The 19,279-nt window shown below is 40.7% G+C and overlaps 2 protein-coding genes across 5 annotated transcripts; one reads left to right on the top strand and one right to left on the bottom strand.

Annotated features, from left to right (window-relative positions):
- Positions 1-791: 791 nt before the first annotated feature.
- Positions 792-10,751, bottom strand: ints9 (integrator complex subunit 9). Of its 2 annotated transcripts, none has more exons than XM_053444942.1 (18): positions 10,176-10,751; positions 9,635-9,758; positions 9,130-9,257; positions 8,935-8,995; positions 8,693-8,755; positions 8,208-8,347; positions 7,943-8,029; positions 7,633-7,753; positions 7,295-7,429; positions 6,880-6,991; positions 6,499-6,679; positions 5,586-5,646; positions 4,684-4,855; positions 4,441-4,565; positions 2,424-2,591; positions 2,029-2,127; positions 1,654-1,791; positions 792-1,161 (listed from the first exon to the last, which is right to left on the bottom strand). In XM_053444942.1, the coding sequence occupies exons 2-18, from the start codon at positions 9,641-9,643 to the stop codon at positions 985-987; spliced, it is 1,977 nt and encodes a 658-aa protein (XP_053300917.1). In that variant the 5' UTR covers positions 9,644-9,758; positions 10,176-10,751; the 3' UTR covers positions 792-984. The 2 variants fall into 2 exon arrangements, with proteins under 2 accessions (XP_053300917.1, XP_053300918.1); XM_053444943.1 differs by having other exon boundaries at positions 10,251-10,751.
- On the top strand, positions 10,071-17,379 carry pla2g7 (phospholipase A2, group VII (platelet-activating factor acetylhydrolase, plasma)). 3 transcript variants are annotated; one of them, XM_053444945.1, is made up of 11 exons: positions 10,071-10,433; positions 11,129-11,256; positions 12,336-12,486; positions 12,783-12,876; positions 12,996-13,064; positions 14,174-14,342; positions 14,760-14,873; positions 15,731-15,822; positions 16,138-16,308; positions 16,412-16,560; positions 16,652-17,379. In XM_053444945.1, exons 2-11 carry the CDS (start codon positions 11,161-11,163, stop codon positions 16,750-16,752), a joined length of 1,206 nt encoding a protein of 401 aa, XP_053300920.1. In that variant the 5' UTR covers positions 10,071-10,433; positions 11,129-11,160; the 3' UTR covers positions 16,753-17,379. The 3 variants fall into 3 exon arrangements, with proteins under 3 accessions (XP_053300920.1, XP_053300919.1, XP_053300921.1); XM_053444944.1 differs by lacking the exon at positions 10,071-10,433 and adding an exon at positions 10,447-10,609; XM_053444946.1 differs by lacking the exon at positions 10,071-10,433 and adding an exon at positions 10,617-10,781.
- Positions 17,380-19,279: the final 1,900 nt, after the last annotated feature.

Raw genomic sequence — 19,279 nt, 5'->3', positions numbered from 1 at the left:
TTGACTGTGTTAACCATCAGACCACCAAACATTCTACCACATGTGTGAGCCAGATAAAGGTGCTACCTGCTAAGCTCAGTTCATCTTCATGCTTTGGATCATTTCAAATCTCCAAACAGCTCGGACAGGGATCATCACCGATCACAGGACACAGAACTGCCAGTCGCAGCAGTTTGAGAGGCTCCTTCACAGCCGACACACTGACCTGCTGTAGAGGGACAAGCACACGTATTACTAACAAACTGTGTATCCAAGCTTCTCTGTAACTCGCATTAACGCACCCAAAAACGGAAGAATCTTAACCAAATACTGTCATGATTCATTTTACTTGAGTGAGACCAGTGCCTACCTTCCATGATGATGAAATGTCTTTGTCTTTGTGAAAAAGACATAGAAGCATAGGATTGAGCCATTCGCTTCTGAAGAGTATAAACAGAGCATTATTCAGACACAACTAAGAACATTTTGTAGACAGATGCTACCACGTCTGGGAATTTTCAGGATATCCCGCTAATGAGTGTCTCACAAACTGACATGACATCTGGTTTTCCGGTTGTAATGGAGCCAATGCAAATTATAAAGTTGTATTAAGGGAATTAGAAGTGATATTTAGATGAGTAAACCCAGAGGAAACTTACAGTTTGTGGTTCTGTTTTTCTTCTCACTTCCTCTTGGGAAAACCTCCACTCGTGACAGATGGTCTCAGCATTGTTATTTTAGACGTTTTACACTTTCTTTAGTGATGAAAGAATCACAGAGAGGATGTTGAGCATTCTTTGAAAAAATCTTTTAATACAAAATACTATTTTACAAAATTTAACTGGACTTTACAATGAGACCATTGTAATTGTTACACTGTTAAATTTGACTGAGGTGAGAGTCTCATCCTCTCATGACGATTCGGTTGCTGTCCACAGTCCAACAACAAAGCAGGAACACTGTTTAAAAACCAACAGAGAAGAGAAGCTGTGAAGAGGAGTCGGGTCAGAGTTTCTGCAGGAAGCGCAGGACCAGGTCTCGGAGCGTGGTGCGCAGCGGCTCGTTGTTGTCACAAACGATGTGCGTCCCGTCCGCCTCCAGCTGGATCAGCGTGTCGTCAGCCTGCAGGTGCAGGATGTGTCCGTCGGCCGTCTCCTCCACTTTCACCTCTGAGATCCCATGCTGCAAATGAGGACATGAACACAAACTTTTCATTCATGACGTGTTTTGTTGTCCTGGTATAGCAAGTTGGATGACTGCTTGAATAAGAATAGCCGGTCTAAAGTTTATGTGTGTGCCAAGATCTATTAAAAAACAGATGGTATAGGCCACTAAAACTAAAAAGATCTGATGGAAATGTCAAAGTAGTGGGAGGTAGTAAAATCTGTTATTGCAGGAACATGCTTATACATTTCATTAAATAAAAAATGTCTGAGTTTTATTTCCTGAAATCTGCGATGGTAAAACCACAGCTCTCTGCTGTAAAGCACTAATCCCAGTAACGTTTGGCCACTGGGGGATTGTAATGCGAGATGGGATAAGAGGCAGGGTTCAAGCGGGAATACTAAAGCTGCGTGAAATGTCCTCCAATGACAAGAAGGCAAATGACACATTAATTGTAACTGCTGGCTGTTGTAAAGACAACACTGAGACCGATGTCTGCAGGTTACACACCTTTTGTAATGTGGCCAGGAAAGCTTCAAGGGGCACAGCTCCACTCAGCAGGGGTTTGGGGGCCTGCACCACAGGGGGCTCCTCCATCACTCGCTTTCTCTTTTTGCTGGGGGGTGCTGGAGGGGGTTTGGACACCGACTGGCAAAACAAGATGAGAGAAAACAGTTAGCTGACTCCGAGGCTACATCGATACTGTTGTGTTTGAAACAGAATCGTCAAACACAGGATCTCTGTCCAAACGAGCACTGACCCCTCACGTACAGTGGGCATGCGTAGAAGTACAACGTAATCGTATGGATGAAGCCTGAGTGTCACAGAATACACAACTACCATCGTGCAAGTAGATATTTCACGGTGCGACCTCAACACACTCACCTGCAGTGTGTGCTTGTTGTCTTTGGAGTGTAGCACAGCAGATACGGTTGCCACGGAGATGCCAGGCTTCACCTCAGAGGGCACCAGGGAGTTGGCCAGCTTGGAACGGGGGAGAATCAAACATAAAGACATGAAAATCGGCCACCTGCTTTCTGACAGGAGTCTTAATATTTCCATTATGCATTTCAATCTTGAATTCTGGCAGCTTCTTATTCACCATATGTCATCGTCTCCTGAAAACACCAGAGAATTTGAAAGATTCACTCACCATCTGCCTCTGAAGGTTCTGCTTTTATCTTTAATTCAACAGTCTACTGACTTTATCAAGCCCTTCAACTAGAAACGTTGAAGAAGAATATATTCATGCGAGTGGCTGCTGCTGCGCTGGGGCTCACCTCAGGAAGGATGTAGACACGCTCGTAGCGCCGTCTGAAGGGCAGGTTGAGCACGGAGCAGCGTCTGTAGGGCATTGGGGGGGGCTGCAGCTCCAGCATCAGATCAGAGCGGTGGGACTGGGTGAGTGGAGGCTGGGTGTACTGCTCTGGACACACCACATGGAGCGGCTGCCAGAAGGGAAACACAGGGAACAAGGGATCAAGTCCTGGTAGCTTAACAGGGCCCATGTGCTGCTCATGTAGCAGAAGGTCCACCTTCTAGCTTTTTAGTCTTTACTTTCACTCTCAAATCTGTTGATGTATGTTTTTAACTACGGCTAAAGATAAAGCAGGGCCCTGTTCCAAAGTGGTTACATTAATCCAGGCTATTAAAAGATAAAATGATTTTCTTAATCTTGGTTCATTTGAAAAGGCATTCGAGATTTATGTTGAAATGACAACACGGGAGTTGAATTGCAATGTGATCGCAGTTGTATGAGGTAAGTGTCTGAGATTTTGTAGCATTTTGACACTTGATGTTTAAACAATTAACTATCACAAATAGATACTGTGCATGAAGGGCTCAAAATAGAATGCAGCTCAAAGGTGCAACTAATACAAGCCCGAAAGAAAACTAATGAATCTCAACTCAAACCCAACAGAGACTCTGAGCCCGAGGTTTTTCCAGATTAAGACATTTGCTGTGGAAAAAACATAAGCAATTAGCCCAGCCAAGGTGACCGAACCAGACTTCAACCCAGATATCATTTCAAAATGTTTTTCCGAACCCGACCCGACGGGCTCAGGTCGGATTCAACACTCTAGTACACAATTGTGAATTCTCCTCAATGCTTTTGTTACAGTTTTGAGTATATTTTAACATTTTCCCCCTGTCAGCGTGGTCTTCATACCTGAGAACTTTACCACGTTTACTCAATCATTTTAACTATACAAGTAAATAATCTAAAATAACATCGCCAGTTTAGTTTCACTAACCAATTACTTACTGAATTCATTATACTAGTTCGATTTTGAAGACTGATGATTTTCTTTATAGGAAAGGATTTTGTTGTCTGAGCACATAATGTGAGAGTTGAGGATTTCTTCATATTGAGGTTGTGTCTAAATATTAAGAGTATACAATTTGTAAGTATTGAATGCTTTCATACTTTTTCATGTTATGAAATAGCAGGCAAAAACAGGTTATTTGTCACATTCATTACGTTTCTGTAGAGAAATAGATCAGATCATTAGTAAATATGATTAAAGACCTATTAGCTGTGTCATAACAAGGCTGTTGAGTGAAACGAGTCTATAGTTTCACCCACAGGACGGATTCTGACTCATTCAGTATAACCTTCCAATTGCACATCCCTCTATTTACCAGTGTTGCGTGTAAAAACAACACATGAGAGCAGCTATTTCTGAGCAAGACAATCCTGATGCTTCCCAGTCATTATCATCTATTTACCAATTTGTGAGAATCCCTATATGAACTTGAATCATAACGTGTTGGTGTAATACATGTACTACACCTGCATATTTAATTTAATGCTCCCTGTGGGAAAAGTGCTCACAGTAAACTACCCTATTACTACCTATGACACAGAATTATGTTTTTGTCTTTGTTTGTTAGATTCTTAGCAGGATCAAGCAAAAGATTACTCCACTGATTTCCATGAAAGTTTATATAGGGGTGGATCATGAACCAGGGTGGACGGCAACACATTTTGGTCTGGTTACGAATCAGGGGGCAGATCAAGTTTTTGTTTCTCTTTCTATAACATTTGGCAGATTGGATTGTGTATTTCTCAAGGAATACCTCATGAATTTTGATGAAACAAATCTGACTTGTTAAGGGAATGGATATTTATGAGTGTGTGCAATTTTTTATAGATTTAAATAAAAATCTGGATCTAGTGAATTTGAATGTGGTTTCATAAAAGGCACTGTTGGGTCTCGGAAGAGGTGTGTACACTACTGATTGACTAGTTTGTGAATGGGATTCTAACTTGACAATTCAGTGTAAACAACATACCTGGACTTCTTTCAGCAGCTTGGATACTTGGTGGAAGTTGAGCCGTGTGTCAATGGGACAGTAAACACACTTCATGGCCAGCGGCTGGTAGGGAGCCAGGGCATCGAGGTAGGAGAAGTCTGGCTCTGGTGACCAGAAAGAAAAAGATGTAGGCTTTTAGAAGCAAAGTGTCTGTTTCATATTCACATAATGACGTCTTCTCAGTCATGTGTAGTTTATGGTCCAGCAGTGTTTGTAAGTTACCCGTAAAGATGATGGTGTTGAGGCTGGACTTGCCCCACAGCTCCATGAAGTGAACCACGTCCCCGAAGCGCAGAGAGGGATGGCCGGTGAAAACCACACACGGCTGACGGAACTCGATGCTGAAGTCTCCGTGAATACTGGGGTAGTGTTTCAGCTTATTGGTTTGGATCAGCTGAAACAACCAATGACACAGAAAGTGTAAGATAGAAGCCGAACATCAGTGTTTCTCCCAAGCTTACCCAACAGGCTCAAGGCAACATCAAATACACACATCTTATTTAGCATTTGTTTGACAAGCCAGCTACAAAACATGCCGTAAACATCTTGACCAACTCTTTAAGTGTCAACATGACCTCATGTGCAGAGAAGAGTATTCAGTCAGCACAGAAAGAACAATGCTGACTGTGTCCAAGATAAGGACACATGGGAAACATGGGACTCGCTTGTTGACTCGAATCAGCAAATACAAAGGTTTACACACTCTACTTCCACTAAATGGGTTTCTGGGGACCAACACCAATATATATCAGCACCAATATTTACGTCAATATATTAATATACTTAAGATAATTGTAACGATGTTGTTATTAAACATAAACTTTATTAGGAATAACTTGATTATGAATAAAATGAAAATGAAAGTTTTCATATTGACAAATTAATGCAGATAGCGATATGTCTGCAAAAGGCTCATATCGGCCGATTTTTATCATCCAATCAATATTTTGGTCGGGCTTTAATTGCATCCATAGTAACTACTTATAGTTCAAAATAGGGACAGCTTGTTTGAGGACACTGGTTACGTACATTGTTTTAATTAAATAACTAATCTGATTAAAACCTCCTGTTTAACACAGTATTTGACTTGTTCAAAGATGATACACAGCAGCAGTAGGACTCACCTCAGCGTGAGGGAACGGAGGCTCTGGGAGATACACCTTGGATTGCTTGTTGTGACAGAGCCTGAAATGATCAAACAGGAATTATCAAAACCAAAATCATGACATAACAGAATGATCCTGTGAGCAATCAACAAGTGCTTGAGATCAAATACTGTATCAGTTAATCCACAACAGTGAAGCGAAACAAAACAATCTAATCAGCATGGGAGTAGACGTAAGAGTGTTTGACTGTACTGTACCAGTACTGTACTTATATTTCACAGAAACAACAACATGCTGTAAAACACATTGCCAGTAAATCACAATCAGTGAATTAGTATTGCTGCAATCAACAATGGGTAGGTACCTGACTTCACCAGCATAGACCATGTTAACACAGCAGCCATTTCTTCAACATCGTGCTTAGGGAGGGAAGCTCAAATACTGAACAGAATAATGTTGTACTACTCATTTAAGCTCAGTGTGATGTCAGAGGTAGATGGCCGCAGTGTGAATATGGGCTGTGTCTGAAATTATCCACTCATCACTAACCCCTACTTTAACATATAGGGTATTCTATTCTATCGTCAGTAAAGACACTACTCAGCGCCGGTAATTATGTCATTGTTTCAACACATCGGCCGATGAAAAAGTTGACAGTAAATTTGAAATACCTTTTGATAAAAAGCATGTTAAACTACTGTCTTTAAACTTAGAAATAAACTTTTTTTTGTCTCAGTTTGTGCGGTGATGCATTGATGTGATCTTATTTACATATGTTCATACAGTTATGTGCTTATTGCGGGGGGGAGTAATTCATGGGGAAATTATAAATAGAGCAAACAGCTATTCTGCAACTGTTGAGATGTTTGATTCTGTCTCCATCATCATCAGATTTATTAGATTAAGTACATTTTGATAAAAAACTGCTCACCACTCGGCAAAGATCTGAGAGAACTCCAGGGAGCTGTTGGCAACGGGTGAGATGAAGTAGAAGGGTGTGGTGCCCAGGCTGGCACTCTCGATGAACTGGTACAGACACTCCAGCAGGTCGTAAATCACTCCTGAGGAGTAGCAGGGAACCAGCACGTTGCCTCCAGCACGAATAGTCATGGCTACAGGTAAAAGACAAATAATAAATACCATCACAAATGAGCACATACAATGTTATTCCTCAATAATTAAACCATGTTTAGGGACGAACCCTCATTATCATTTATTTCCACTTCACAGCATGAACATATCAAATATTTTTATTTAGCCACCTACTTCCTTAAAAAACTGACTGAGATCGATCTAATAAATATAAATGTACCCAGGTTGCTGCAGAATTCTCCCAGCATGCCGTCTGGGTTGGCGGTGGGCATCTGGGTGAGGCCTGTCAGAATCAAAACATCACTGTTCTTCAATGAGCTTTGGTCCATCGGCTAGGAGGAGAGAAGAGGAGGTTGTTCAAATATTTATCAGACCACTGAAAAATGCTCTTCAACTAGACAACACAAGCACCGAGTGAGAAAAAGGGACTGATTAAAAAGTAGATACAGAAGTAGATATACAGAAGTAGAGTTTGATCTTTCCAGTTAGAAGAACAATTGAAGAGGAGTTCTTTCAGATGCAGTTTAAATCCATTACACATCCCATTGCACGCTTTTGACAATATCACATTCTTGGTCACAGGTTTTCAATGACCACATGTGTCATTTCATCCCGTTATATTCCTGTCGACCTACCTGTGGATGTGTGGTGAGGAGGGATGAACCGGACACATAGGCCACTTTCTCATGATGAGACTGAATGATCCAGTTAGAGCTGCCCAACGAGTAACCAGAACTTAAGGGGGATACCTGTACGGCTCCAAACAGCTCCTGGAGAGACAGAAGTTATCATTATGACAACACAAACATTTTGAAAAACAGAAAGAGGACAGATACAGCTAATTGGTAGCATTAACAAGGATAACTCTGCACCAAAGTGTGTTTAACTAGGTTGATGGTTCTTAAAGGTTAATTTTGCCAATAAATAAAACAGGGAATGGGAATAGAATGAGACAGACAAATGGTGTTCTTACCACTTTCTGTGAATAGCCAACAAGCTGCACTTTACTAAGGGCAGAGTTCACCTCCAGCATACTGTAGCATCGCTTCCATGCCCACACGTCCACCGCATCCTTCAGAGGACCTGGGAGCATCCTGATACACCAAAAACAATTTATTTATGTTATTTTGTATCAAGTTAAAAGCATCTGTCAAAGGGTTTATCAGTACGTTTCTTTTTTAGTCATTCACATCAAACCAAGACAAGTGAAACTGAAGACAAATTTTTTCCCAACCTCTAACCATTTGTAATTTACTTTTTTTATATGTAAACAGTTTACCCACCTTTGTACTTCCTTGTTTTTCCAGCAGGTGGCAGACTGGGATTTGGGAACTCTTTCCATGAAGTTTACCAGCTCCTCCATCAGGAGTCTGAGGGAAGAACAGCAAGAAGCAGCTTTCCTTAAAAGTTTGAAGGTTGAGGGGTTGTCTTATGGATCAAGATATGTCATCAATAAGGTACCCAAGCGGGAATATGTTAAACTCATTTGAGTAAACAGTACAGAAAAAGCATATAAAGGGGTTTAGACATCTGGAAATGTGTCCTTACCTGCCAATCTGTAGAGTGGGTTCTGTGGCATACACTGTTCCTGTGAAGCCTGTGTGTTCAGTGATGTAGGGCAGCGCCATCATACAGTGATAGTTGGAAATTAAGATGACATCAATATTAGATAGATCCAGCAGTTCTTTCTGTGGTCGACAAAAAAACAAACATTTAATCAGATTAAATGCATATATCAAGGATAATATTTATTATAATTTATATTTTTATAGTGGCGTGTAAATGAAAAATAACTGTTCCACTCAGATGTTCTTTACCATAGTCAATAAAATAGATTATGATATTGATCATATCCTTGCTTTGTGAAATCAGCCCCAGTGATGAACCAAATATGGGTCTAGTCTTGATTTAAAAATCCAATAGTCTGATAAACACAACTACAAATCATCTTCTTTCACATGAATCCCTCCTGCAACTAATTATACATTTATCATTACCACATTTCTATTATGTGAGGTGGGTGGGTTTCCTACCTCAGGGAGACAGAACTCAGGCTGAGAATCCACAAACACCCGCTTTGCACATTCCTTCAGCTCCTGGACACATGGAAGTAAGGAAATAGTTTGTACTTTTGAGGGACACCATTGTGGACCATTCTTAATACATTAACACTTGACAGAAATAGAGATATACAGAAACTACTAAAGATGACCTCACATCCAGGTACAGTTTAATTCTCAGTGGAGCAAACGCAGTAAAAAACAGCTGCTCGTACCTTCTCCAAGTTTATATTTCCATCCTTGGAGACCCAGCCCGGCAGCTTGGAGAGTCTCGGGCTAAGAAGGACAAAAACATTTTGTGTTCAGAGCAAAAGAATAAAGAAAAGTACAGAAGTTTACCACCTCAGTGTAAATGAAACGAAAAAATGTGCTTCAAAACCCGGACAGCACCGTTGATAAAAGGGACTCACCTGTGCACCAGGGGCAGGGGCAGGAAGTTGAGGACAGAGGTGGTGTCCAGCCCACAGTCCAGCATGATGGTGGTGGATTTGAACTTGAGGACATTGCAGGGCAATGTGGGGTGACCTGACAGACAGTACTGCAGGAGGGGGGACAAAACACGCACGAGGAATAAAATATCTATGTACCAACAGCACTGTGGACGTTTTTAGAAGCGGGATGAATCGTTAAAGTACAGGGTGTGCCAGTGTGTGTGTGTGTGTGTGTGTGTGTGTGTGTGTGTGTGTGTGTGTGTGTGTGTGTGTGTATAGTCTCATTATCAAGACGAACCAGTTGACTCTAATAACCGCGTATGTAGCTTATACAGTGAACTGTTAGCTGCCTTGCTAACCCCAGAGAACTAGACAGGGAGCTTTTAGCCCCTCAATCGATTTGCTAACAGGCTTTTATTAATAAACAGGGTTTGTGTCTATTTAAACATTAATTGTGCTCTTTACTGTTGCCATGTTTACTCACCAATTTCATTTTTTATCCCAAAAGACGGCTGATGAATTAGTTTAAAGACAGCCTGCACGGCATCCTTCCACACTGTTTCCCTTGTCTCCGCTTTGTTTACGTGACGTTCGCCCGATGCCGCCCCCTGCAGACATGGAGTGTAACTTCAGGAACCCATTATTGCAAAGCGAATTTATCAGCGCGTGTTTTGCTTGTGAAGGAAATGAGCTTTTCGTCTCAAAGATCCTGATAATCGATCATCGATCACGTTCCATGGATCTAAACGGGATTATTATATTATATTATACAGTGAGGAGTTCATACCTAAGAGGGCTACAGAGGCACATGCTGTAGTTACGAGTGAAACATTTAGAAACTTCAAGGCAAAGTTGGCTACTTTTTCATAATGGCACATATATTTTAAATATTATTATAAAAAAATTCTTGAGAGGTGACACATATTTGACCTCACCCGTGTGAAGCAAAATCTGTTTTACTTATTTTAGCAAACGCCCATAACTTTAAACTTTCAATAATTCATTTCTGATCCGAGCTTTTTTACCGTAACACCAGGAGTAAACGCGCATCAGTTTTGAAGGTGCCGCTGGCGTGACCTGGGAGAGAGAGGAAAACAGACCACTGCTGCGACTTTATTCCATTCCCAGCTCTGGGTTAGCCGCCCCATATGCTAAGTAGCTAACAGCAACAGCAACAACCTGTCAAACCCCTCCCAAGTGTCAAACAATGTCATTTCACTTGCGAGGTCAAGTTGCGAAACTGATGTAGTAACACTGGCAGCCGACGCTCTCCCGTATCTCCGGTAGGTTGTTGTTGTTGTTGTTGTTGTTGTTGTTGAATAGTTTCTGTGGCTAACAGGCTAACCAGAGGATACCCAGTTAGCCATAGCACGCCTCTGACACGAACCGGGGTCGATGTTTTCGCATGGAGGATTTGTACAGTTGTTAGTGAAGAGGATTTACAAGAGGGCGAGTACAGGTAGGAGCTGGAACCACACCTGCATTACCACTGGCAGCCCAGAGGCAGCCATGTGCTCTACAGCCACAGTTAGCGGTGGAGCTGTTACTGACAGGGAGCTAACCTTTAAGGCAGGAAAGAGCTGAGAAACTATTAACAATTGAGGAAAACACAAACGATTCATTCATCACCTGTAAGTCACGTGTCACATTAATAGAAGATCATTAATCGTGTGTAGTTGAAAAGATTATATATAAAAATTAACTCAATGTGTGATAGCATGTGTATTTTATTTCCTTAGATATAGACTTTTATCTGCTTTTTTTGATCGACTGTAAAGTGTCTATGAGCATTGTTAATGGCATTAGACTAATAATTATTATTATTATTATTATCTAGATAGACTGTATTCTAAATCTGCTGACAGGTAACTGTGTCATCAGAGGATATTCTGTCGAGTCACTTTACCTCCAGCAGGAATGTCTTGGTAGTCGCTTCCTGTCCAGGCTGCTGTGAAGCTCTCCTGTGTGTACTTGACAGATCAGTGGGGGTACGGGCTCACTTACTTCACCATGGGGAACAACTGCAGTCACCAGCTCGGGATCCCTCCAGCCAAGGGCCCCAATCCTGTGGGATGCACCGACTTCATGATGGACCACACCACACAGGTAGGAGATCAACCACACGTGTCCTTCTGTCGTTTATCTCTTCTTTATCCATAACTTCACAGGATCTCACTGAGGAGATCCATCTGGCAAATTCCTGATTTCCTCTTTTTAAATCGCTCTTCTTTCATTAGTGCTTTGTCAAGACCTGGGGTCTTAATTCACTAATTCAACTTTTTATGTTCATCTATTTATGTACTTTTAATTTAGCTCTGTGTTACTGACTGTTTAAATCATTTTATAATCTTTATGTTGTTTTTACTCATTCCCCTCTGTAACAATGCTATTCTTCCATTTGTGCCCTGTGTGACCTTCAGATTGCTTACGGTTGTTTTCAATTGTGTGCCCTCAATTCTGGGTTTGTAACTTGTAAAGCACATTTGAACTGAGTTACTAAGTTAAGTGTATTATTATTATTATTATTGTTATTTTGGTTGTTTTTATTAGTAGTAATAGTAGTATATGGTAAATAAGATAAAGAAGGGATGAATCAGGGATCAGATGTGATAACTTGGAAATCATGACCTGTAAAACTTTAGACATAGGGAAAACGAATAATAATAATAAAAATAAAACAGTGAGGAACTTTTTTGGTATAGCACCTTTTACAAGATTTACAACCCAGTTACAAGGCACTTTACAAGTTTAAAATAAAAAATAAAGGACAACAATATGCAAAAAATAAAGCAATTTGAGAACATTAAACATTAGAGCAAAAATGAAATAATAGCTATATACTCTAATGTAGCATGCCAGTGAATTTCACCAGTTGATAAAGCCAGGCGTCTTTTAGAAAAGCACGAGCAGGGACACAGGACATCATGTCGGTGATTACAGATAAGGTGACCTCTGTAACAACTGATAAGTCTCCTGTAATGACACTCAACTAATCAACTCCTTCATCAAATTAACTGGTCACTTTTGGAACAGTTCCACAGTGAAAAGAGCTTGAAAGTTCACAGAGACAACATCTGTACACAAAAACAACATTCACCCATGTTTTGTGAATAAGATAATAACCAATAAAGAGCAATTAATTGATTGTATCATGGTTCTTCCATTTTCTGCCCCCCCCCCAACAGGGCACCTTCTTCCGGCTCTTCTATCCTTGTCAAGAGACTGAGAAAGCAGAAAAACCCGACTGGGTCCCATGCAAGGAGTATTTCAACGGCCTGGCAGACTTCATGAAGATCAACAGGACTCTCAGTGAAAGGATTTTCAACTACCTCTTTGGTAAAGCAACATCCATTTATAAAATGTAGAACGTTTCAAGTGTGTTTCATTCAAGTGCATGTTGTATGTCATTAATAACAAATTTAATATACTTGTATTATGAATATAAAGTATTTGCAATCATTCTAAGCAGATGTTTCTGTTCATTTATCTTCAGTTAGAAAATCCGCTTAGAAACTGGTTTTAAAGTAATTCAGTGAAAACCAGTTTGTCCTGTTAATTACGTTGCCGAGCAACAACAGTGTGACTCCCCTGTGTTTTGTGAAGCTTATTTTTTTATCCTCTGTTTGTTCCAGGGTCCTTTAAGGTCCCAGCCTACTTGGATGCTCCATTCAAGTCTAATGAAAAATGTCCTGTCATTATCTTCTCACACGGCCTGGGAGCCTTTAGGTAAGCCAGATGTTTTTTGACTCTGCTACAGTCATGTACTCATAATGAATTGGAAGTCCTGCTCACTTGTCTCTCGCTCTGAATGCTGTGATTGACACAAGTTCCTGGTGTTTTATCAGGACTTTGTATTCGGCCATATGTGCAGAGCTGGCGTCTCAGGGCTTCATCGTGGCATCTGTGGAACACAGGTAACTCTACACGTTCTCTCTCTATCTGATTCAAAACAAAGGCAGCTTGTTACACTGCATTAATCAGGCTGATTACAGTACTGTACATTCACTATTCAATCAGATTAAATGCTGTAAATTATTGTGTGTAGAATCTGGAATATTCACTTTATTCATACAGAAAATGGGAAATTAAGGCCATGTGTCAGTTGGAGGAAATTCTAGTGGGATGTGACCCAAGCGGACAACAACAGGGCAGTCTCGTCTATAAGCGGCCGTGTGTTTATCTGTGGAGTAGGAGTGGAAAGGGTGTTCAGACAATAGTACGAACCAGGTCATCACATTTCTTTTCAGTATCGCGACAAGGGGATCATATGGAGATGAGCATAATGGCCACAGTTAGTCTGTCACTCACGTTGATTGAGGTGGCATGTCATTGAATTTCAGCCGCCAGCTGAAGGCTACAGCCACAGAGAGCATGTGGCAGCGCTGTGACCTGGTTTAAAGCTGTGACATAAGACACACACGTGGTCCGAGGTCAGTCCAGTCGCTCAGCCTGTGGTGCTTCTGTCACACTGTCGAGTCAGTCTTTGCCCGAGACCGGACCAAACTCGTCATAAAGGAAAATAACCTTTGTTTTATTACCAGTTTCGGCAAAAGCTCTTTTGTCCGAACAAGGAAACAAAGTTGGCAACTGAGCTGCTTCTTGTTTGTGGGCATCAGCTTGTGTGAAACACAGATGACTACAATTCTTGTTTTTAATTCACTTAAACCTATATGATAAAGATAGTTAAAAGATGAAAATCGAATGACCTATATCGACATAAGGGACATTATATTCCTCTTTTGGGCTGCAGCTAATGATTATTTTCTGGCCTAATTATTTAATCTCTAATGAATTGAAAACGTTGTCACAGCTTGTTGTGTTGTATCGGAAGTTTAAGGCAAATTGATTCCTGTTGTTTTGATCGACTGAATATTTTAAGTTTGTCATGAATGAACTAGAACCGGACAATTTTTGGAGTCTTTTCCATAAGAATGAATGGATAATGTATCAGTCGCTTATTTTTCATTTTAATAATCTCACATCTTTATGTTTTTGCCACATTGTCTTTTCCTGTTTCCTGCAGAGACGAGTCAGCGTCGGCTACGTTTTATTTTCGAGAGGAGACGGCGTCAGAGGCGACGGCAAAGGACAATGTCCCTATAGCATCGGCCCGAGACGGCTTGGTGAGGGAGTGGATGTACTACAGAGCTCTGCAGCACGGAGAGAGTGAATTCACCCTCAGAAATAAACAGGTCAGAAGTGTTTCTACTTTATAATATAATGTAATAATTATTTAAAAGAATTAGTGATCTACTTTGGGAGGTACATCCAGTGAGGCAGTAGAGTCACTGTGTCAAAGGGGAGGTGGAGAAATAATTCCTCTTTCATACTTTCAGGATTAACATCAGATGGATTACACAACATGTGAACTTTACTCCCTGTGACAAATACACAACTCATGATCAAACCAAACCACATACTTGTTTAAGTCTTTTTTTTTATGTGTGAGATCTTTCTCACACATTGCATCCATCGAACTGTCTTTGCTGTTTTGAACAGTTTTATAATGGTGAATTTCAAAGACTGTCTTTTAAGTGCGATTCTGGAAATCTTCAATGTGCTGTTTGTCTTTTTCCTGAACGTGTGTGAATGTTTTCTGTCACTCGCAGGTGAAGCAGCGAGCAGATGAATGCATTCTGGCTCTGGACAAACTCACTGAAATCAACTCAGGGATAGAAGTGCACAATGTTCTGCAGACGCAGTTTGACTGGACCACGCTGGAGGTAAGTAACCTTTTCATCAACCCTGACTTTTTAGGTCAAGAGGTCAATGCGTTTCAGCAGACACGGCTGCTGGATACACCTCTATTGTGACTAATAAAACCATGGTAATGCAGAAGTTTCCATTTTATGAACAGAAGCTAGTGACAAGCAGCAGCATAGCGCCAACACAAGACTGTGTCAAAATGAAATCACTTGGAGCAAACAGATCCCAAACCCCTCCCAACAAATCAATCTAATCTAATCTAATATACAGCTATGATTACAGTAATAAGATATAACATTTTGGCTTTGAAAAAGTTGATGAGAAAAATAAAATTGAGGAATGACACAAAGTCAGTTTCCATTGCAGTAACTAAATATCAGTAAAGATAACATCAAGCACATTTTTTTATCTCAGGCTCAATTGTCACATATACAGTATCATTGGTTTCCATTAAGTTTGCTCATTAATTATTTGCTCCTGAGTTGATATAGAATGACCTCTGTATCCGTGGTTCATAAAAACAAGACTGACATTAGATGAAACTGTCTCTAAAATGGAGTAAGGTTTGTCGACATGGAATATCAGAAAGGTTATGGTCAGGATGTAACATTGGATTTTATATCATTAAATAACAGTCCTTGGCCTAATTGTAGTTGTTAATGCCTCCGACAATGAGGTCATGTGGTGACCCCTGTCCGTGTGTTTGTTAGAAGCATTATCACAAGACGCGGGATGTGGTGTGAGTCAGGAGAGAAACCAATATTCGAAGGAACTCTAAAACTGTGACCCGAAAGCAGAAGCTGACACGGTAACTGTTGAGGTTTAACATTTCGATTGTGTTAATCACTCGCTGCTCTCCTCTGTGAACCAACAGAATTCCATGGATCTGTGTAGGATAGCAGCGGTCGGACATTCCTTCGGGGGAGCGACAGTGATCGAGACTCTGTGCAAAGACGTTAAATTCAAGTACGTGGATTAACAAAGGTGTCTTCCACCATCATGTCCTCTCACTGGAGAGAAGCAGAGAAACGATACATTCTACACCAACAAACTGTCAATTAGTAAGAAATTAAACACTTCGGTTCAATATTTAAATCCTGAATAATAATCCAGTCAGTTTTAGGAAGCTGCACACCTGCTCATGTATAAACTCCATGTTTTAGAAGAGTGAAAAGAAATGTATTAGTACCAAATCTTGAGTCATGTTTATTAGTATTCAAAAGAATGGAGAGAATCATTCCTATGGATGTTATTTTTAAATTTCTAACTCTGTGAAATCAGGTGTGGCGTAGCGCTGGACGCCTGGATGTTTCCTTTAGATGAAGAAATCTTTCCTCGAGTGAGGCAGCCGCTCTTCTTCATCAACTCTGAGAAATTCCAGTGGGCGGGGAACATCAGCCGCATGAAGAAGCTGGACTCAGCCGTCATCCACAGGAAGATGATCACTATCAGGTACAGAGCACACAACTGAGGCCGCTGGCGGATTTTAAATTTGGTGAAAGTAAATCTGTTTCCTCTGAACTAATGGTGATGTTTTCCACTAACTGGCTCCTAGGGGTTCCGTCCACCAGAGTTTCCCCGACTTCACCTTCCTGACGGGAAACTGGATCGGTAAACTGTTGAACCTGAAGGGAGAGATCGACCCAGAGATCGCCATAGACCTCTCCAACAAAGCAACACTAGCCTTTCTGCAACGCCATCTCGGTAAGAGAAATAACGAGCCCACAATCTTAGCCGATTTATCATTTGTCGAAGGGCATATGCACATTTTTTTAATTCTGTTTTCTAATGGCAGGTCTACAGAAGAACTTTAATCAGTGGGACCCTCTGATCGACGGGGCGGATGAAAACCTCATTCAAGGAACTAATATCACCCTGCTTCAGTCTTCCATCTGACCTGCCACTGTGCCTCATATACTGCAGAGGAACCCGGGTGCTCAAATGTGGACCGCTCCCAAGATGTCTAGAACATTTGAATCTCAAATGGACTCAGTCCCAACATTTTGGAGAGCAATGAAGGGGAAAGGCGATCTCTACCTCATCAGCAGGAAAGGTTCGTTTTCCTTGAAAGATCAAAACACTCTGTGTATCAGTGTTTGTTTCATGACGCCTGGATGTTGTGCAAATGCACCTCAACACTTAAGTTGGGGAAAACTTTATTAATCCATTACCAGCAATTTCCTGGAGAAGTCATTTTAATCATTTTCAATCTTTGAGTGTAAATCAGCTACTCTGATTGCTGTGTGAATGTGATGAAGCCTAACATGAGAATCCTATGAGATGGAGAAAAAAGAAAGATTTATGAGTATAAGCAAAGATGCTGTAAAACTAAATGTATCCATCTTGATTTGACAGATTAAAACATTAGAAGTGTACAAACACTAAAAGGCTGCATTTAAAAACCATGTGTGCCAGAAAAGTACTGTCCAATGAAATGTAACAGCCTTCTACTTTTATACAATCATTGTCTAAATTTGTATACAAGACAAATCCAATAAATACGGTTTGTATACAAAAAAGTAATCTCAAATATGTGACTCCATCTTTTGAGTTTGCCTTCTCGTTTTTTTTTTTTAAAAGTCTTGACACTGGAGCAGACATGGGCAAAGCACTTGAATGGCACTTACTTATAGCACTTTGTAGTTTTGCGTTTTTTTTTAGGAAGTTGTACTTTCTTGCTTCTTGTGGTTCTGGGTTTGTACCCTCTGGGTTGAATGCACTTATTGTAAGTTGCTTTGGATAAAAGCGTCCGCTAAATTAAATTTGACCGGGAGTGTTGTGTATAGGGCTGGAAAGGGCACATGATCTCCCTTCACTTTTTCGCTTTGCCCTGTGAGCCCTTATGTAAAATGAGCAGATCAAGGAAACGAAAAGTGGACAATGAGTGCCGAGTGTTTAACACAGAGTGGACAACAAAATACTTTGTCACTGAAATCCAATTGAAAGCTGTATGCCTGATATGCCGAGAAACTGTCGCAGTTTTCAAGGTGTACAACATCAGCCGTCACTCTGCTACGAAGCATGCTAACTACGCTAGCAAGCAGTCAACGCAAGAACGGGCGGCTACAGCTCAGAGGTTGTCCAGTCTGGACTACGGAAAAAAACATGGCGGCCTCCGTAGAGAGGATCCACTCCCGATGTAAATATAAAGTATTTAAATATAAAGGCTCAATTCTAGGGTAAAGAAAACAACAATTTGTAAAAATTTGACATGAAACACATTAGAGAAAACATCACTAGGATTATTTTATATTCCATTTCTGCCAATAGATCCCTTTCACCTAAATAGCTTACACACTGAACCTTTAAGAATTATGAATCAAATACTTGATCAAATACGGATGTTCACACCCAACAACTTTGTCTTCACCACACACCAGACCTTATACTTTCACAGTAGCCTCCACATACGTCACAGACTCATTTGTGTTGGCTGCTCTTAAAGAGACAGAACAAGGTGGATTCTTACAATGGTTCTTGAATGGTTATCAACTCGCAGTCCATAACCCCAGACGAGTAATAAATGCAGAAAAGATTAGGTGCATAGTAACAATCTCCACCTCCAGCAGTTTAGAATGTTTACTCAGATGAGCTTGTTTTAGACACTGGGGCACCACAAGGCTGTGTGCCGTCTCCGCGGCGGTTTTCCAATCACACAAAGTGAAGTAACTGTTTAAATGTGTAAATGATCTGGAACTGGTGGCCAATCATTGGTCAGAACTTAACCTGTAATTTAAACAGAGAGCATTCTTAAGAGAACCTTCCAGCGATTGTTTTCTACTTCAAGAATTACGCTGGAGAATCATTCAAGCTTCTACACTTGAACCAAAAATTCATATTCAAACTAGGTTTATGTGGAGAATTAAAGGTTGTTTGTCTTTATCCAATCGTAAAACCTTTTTGTGTTATCAACCCTCATGTCCGTCCTTGACTATAAGGAGATATTCTGCATCGGCATGCTGTCCCATCAACATTTCAGCAGTTGTATCAGTGAGACGCTTCATCACAAGTTTCATACTGGTCCTTGTTCTCTGTACCAGACTGTTGGATGGACATGCTTACAGACTACGAGTAACACTCGCAAGCTATTCTCTAGTCAAGCTCTACTGTTGAAGGTTCCCAGCTTCTTCAGAGCTCTGCTCTCCTCTACATTTAGTACCTTCAGCATACAACCTAATAACTATATAACCCTCCATATAAGTGAGCACTAACATTGTCAGATCTGGTAACGTCTATTCAACAATGAGCTACAATCCCCTCATTCCTCTTTACCTGATTGTCTTCCACAATTCTTTCTATTAATTCCCTGTGGTGTCGTTACACTTCCTGAATAAAAAAATATGACTTTTTAAAAAAGTGAGCAAGAGTGGCAGCTGTGATTCAGGCAAATAAATTCTACATGTTGATGCATTTCAATATTCAC

The sequence above is a fragment of the Pleuronectes platessa genome, chromosome 17 (assembly GCF_947347685.1).
Source record: "Pleuronectes platessa chromosome 17, fPlePla1.1, whole genome shotgun sequence".
Lineage (NCBI taxonomy): Eukaryota > Metazoa > Chordata > Actinopteri > Pleuronectiformes > Pleuronectidae > Pleuronectes > Pleuronectes platessa.
This window is presented reverse-complemented; position numbering and strand designations above follow the sequence as displayed.